This window comes from Orycteropus afer, unplaced genomic scaffold (genome assembly GCF_000298275.1).
Source record: "Orycteropus afer afer isolate SDZICR_OR568_19922 unplaced genomic scaffold, OryAfe1.0 scaffold00765, whole genome shotgun sequence".
NCBI lineage: Eukaryota > Metazoa > Chordata > Mammalia > Tubulidentata > Orycteropodidae > Orycteropus > Orycteropus afer.
In genome coordinates, this window is record NW_006922352.1 from 295,153 (window position 1) to 298,490 (window position 3,338).

A 3,338-nucleotide genomic window follows, 5' to 3' on the forward strand; every position below is an offset into this window, starting at 1 on the left:
GAGGGGGCAAAGAGGAAGCGAGGCCAGGGGAGGCAGAGCCAGAGGGGGCGGAGAGAAGACGGAGCCGGAGGGGAGGCGGGGCCAGGGGGGAGGCGGGGCCGGAGGGGGCAAAGAGGAGGCGAGGCCAGGGGAGGCAGAGCCAGAGGGGGCGGAGAGGAGACGGAGCCGGAGGGAAGGCGGGGCCGGAGGGGAGAAGGGGGCAGAGGGGAGGAGGGGGAGGAGGGGAGACGGAGCCAGAGGGGAGGTGGAGAGGAGGCCAGGTCGGGGGAGGTGGAGCCGGAGGGGGCAAGGCCTGAGGGGGTGGAGGGAAGGCGGAGCTGGAGGGGCAGAGAGGAGGCGAGGCCATGGGAGGTGGAGCCAGAGGGGTGGGGCCGGAAGGAGTGGAGAGTAGGAGTGGGCGGAGGGGAGGCGGAGCCAGAGGGGAGGAGCGGAGGGGAGGCAGAGCCAGAGGGCTCAGGCCCTGAGGGGGCGGAGCCGGCGGGACTCTTAAGGAAATCTAGCAGCGTATCAATCAGCCGCAACCCTGGAGGAGGGCCCGGGGCCTGGCCTCCTACACCTTAGGGAGGAGGGGCTGAGGCCTGGAGTCCTGGATCTGAAGGAGAAGAGTCTGGGGCCTGCATCCTGGTCTGAAGGAGGGGGGGGGGCGGAGGTCAGGACTTTTGGTCTGAGGAAGGAGGGGCTGGGGGACCAGAACCCCTGGGTCTGAGGGAGGAGGGTGTCTGGCCCCTCATGCCTCGCCTTCCCACCCTCGCAGTCCCTGCCCGCATTGTGAACATCTCGTCGCCTGTGACTGTGAATGAGGGGGGCAATGTGAACCTGCTTTGTCTGGCCGTGGGGCGGCCGGAGCCCACAGTCACTTGGAGACAGCTCCGAGGTGAGGACCCCATCCTGCCTGAAAGCCCCTCCCCTCAGTTCACTGTCTCAGTCCCCCGATTCTGCACACCCCCAAGCTGCGTTCCCAGCCACCCTCCTCGTCTCCCTCATTCTGATCCCCTACCTTGATTCGCTCCTGCCCTGCTCCCCTTAGGCCCCAGATTCTCAGAGCCTCCATTACTGGGTTCCCAGGCCTGGGACCTCCTTCACAGTCACCTGCTAGACCCCCACTTGCCTCATTCCCCCGACCCCAGTACCTCTGATGTCTCCCCACACGCTCACAGAATTCTCATCAACTCAAATGCCTGTTCTTGAACCTCTAAAACGGATTGAGTGCCGGCACCAATGGGCTCAAACCGAGCTAGGATTGTGCGGCCGGCCCAGGTCTGGGCAGTATATCTCATTCTGGTCTACATGGGGTTGCTGGGAGTCCAGACCGACTTGACGGCACCTAACAACAAGCTGGCTTAACCCAGTGGACCTTCTGGTCCACGTCCCAGTGTGCTGTCTGCTGAGAGAACCCAGTGGTCCTCAGTGTGCGGTCCCTGCACCTGCAGTAGCAGCCGGGAACCTATTAGAAATACCCATTCCTGGGCCCCACCCAGACCCACAAAGTCACCACTAAGTCAGAAGCCTGCCCCGCCTCACTGCACTGTTCTCACAAGCCCTCCGGGTGACAGAACCACAGCTCTTGGCTGTCCCCATAGTGCCATCGGGCAGCAGGTGACATCCAGATCCCTAGACATCACCTAGCAGCCTCTTCTGCCTGGATATCCCCACCACCAGATCCCAGATCCCTGGATGCCCGCTCGCTGAGTCTTTGGACATTCATGGTTGCCAACCACTAGATCCTGTTCCATGAATCCCCTGGGACCAGACCTCAGGTCCCTGGATCCTCCCCTACCGGGTCATCTGATGCCACGACCCAGGTCTTGAGACCCTGGAATCCTGGATACCCTAAGTCCCAGATCCCAGTCTAGGTCGTAAGGGCTTCTGAGCCCAGTGATAAGATCCCAGATAGCAGGATCCATGATCACAACACCAGATCCTGATCTGCTGCACCCCCAGAGCTAGGAAACAGAACTCCGGGCCCTCTCTCCACTAGATCTGTACTTCCCAGATCCTTCTGACAACAAAAATCCAAGAGTTTAATATCCCAGATCTCGGATTCCTCTGAATGACCCAATTCGGGGACCCTCTCCCCCAAATTCCAGTTACAAACCCCAGGTCCCCACTCCCTCCTTCATCCTCAGCAGGAGATCCCGGGCCCCTTAATAAGCCTCTCCCCTAGCTCCCACGGACCGACCGGGCACTCCAGGCCCCGGGGTGCCCGCCCCGCTGATGTGTGTCCGTGTTGTACCCGTGTTGTCCCGTGTTAAGTGTCTGTGTCCGGCCCCGCTCCCTCCCTCACCTCCCCCCCACAGATGGCTTCACCTCGGAGGGCGAGATCCTGGAAATTTCCGACATCCAGCGCGGCCAGGCCGGCGAATACGAGTGCGTGACTCACAATGGGGTGAACTCCGCGCCGGACAGCCGCCGCGTGCTGGTCACGGTCAACTGTGAGTTGTCAGAGCCTGGTCCCTGGGGAGGCGGGCCCCTGGGGAGGCGGGCCCCTGGGTCTGAGGGCGGAGGGGGCCGTTCTCGTGGCTGGGAGAAATCAGTCACCCTCGCCCCTCGCCAGACCCTCCGACCATCACGGACGTGACCAGCGCACGCACGGCCCTGGGCCGCGCCGCCCTCCTCCGCTGCGAGGCCATGGCAGTGCCCCCCGCGGACTTCCAGTGGTACAAGGATGACAGACTGTGAGCACAGCCCCAGGGGGCGATGGGGACGAGGAGGAGGAGGAGGAGGAGGAGAAGGAGGGTCCTTGGGCCCTTCGACAGGGTTCGATGGGGGGCGCTGGGGGGAAGGGCCCAGGGGGAGGTCCAGCGTCTAGTGATGCGGTCTGCTGAGCCCCAGGACTGACTGTGGGGACCAGTCAGAAATTCGGGTCATGGGGAACCAACTGCAGAAGCCCGAGCCCCCCGGGGCAGGGAGAGGAGAGAGCTGGGTTCCATGCTGAGACTCGGGGTGGGGGGAGATTTAGTGCACTAGTGAGATGGGGTCTGGCAGAATTTGGGAGCCCCTAGGGACGGAGGGCACACACTGACAGGCTCGTGCCGCTGAAGGGCACGGGTTCCTGGAGAGATCCCAGGGAGAATGGTCTGGGACCATTAAAGAGCTAATCCCCAAGTTCTGGGGGTCACTGGAGTAGGAAGCAGAATGGTGGTGACCAGAGTCTAGAGGAGGATGGGCCCCTCAAGGCTGGAGCCCAGAGTTCCGGGGAATCGGAGGGCCCAGGGGGCTAGAGACCAGGGTTCCCAGGGATTGGGGGTGGCCCCGGGCTGAAGAAGGCTCCCAGGATTGGGGGATCTCTGAGGTTGGGAACCATATTCTCCCGGGACGGGCCCCTGGGGCTGGAGACA

The 3,338-nt window shown here is 63.2% G+C and overlaps 1 protein-coding gene across 1 annotated transcript in view; it reads left to right on the forward strand.

Annotated features, from left to right (window-relative positions):
• IGLON5 (IgLON family member 5) overlaps positions 1-3,338 on the forward strand; it is a 38,598-nt gene that overhangs the window by 31,348 nt on the left and 3,912 nt on the right. Inside the window, exons 4-6 of the mRNA XM_007957596.1 lie at positions 755-874; positions 2,298-2,432; positions 2,555-2,675. Of these exons, the coding sequence (XP_007955787.1) occupies positions 755-874; positions 2,298-2,432; positions 2,555-2,675 (376 nt within the window). The remainder of the gene's footprint in view (positions 1-754; positions 875-2,297; positions 2,433-2,554; positions 2,676-3,338) is intronic.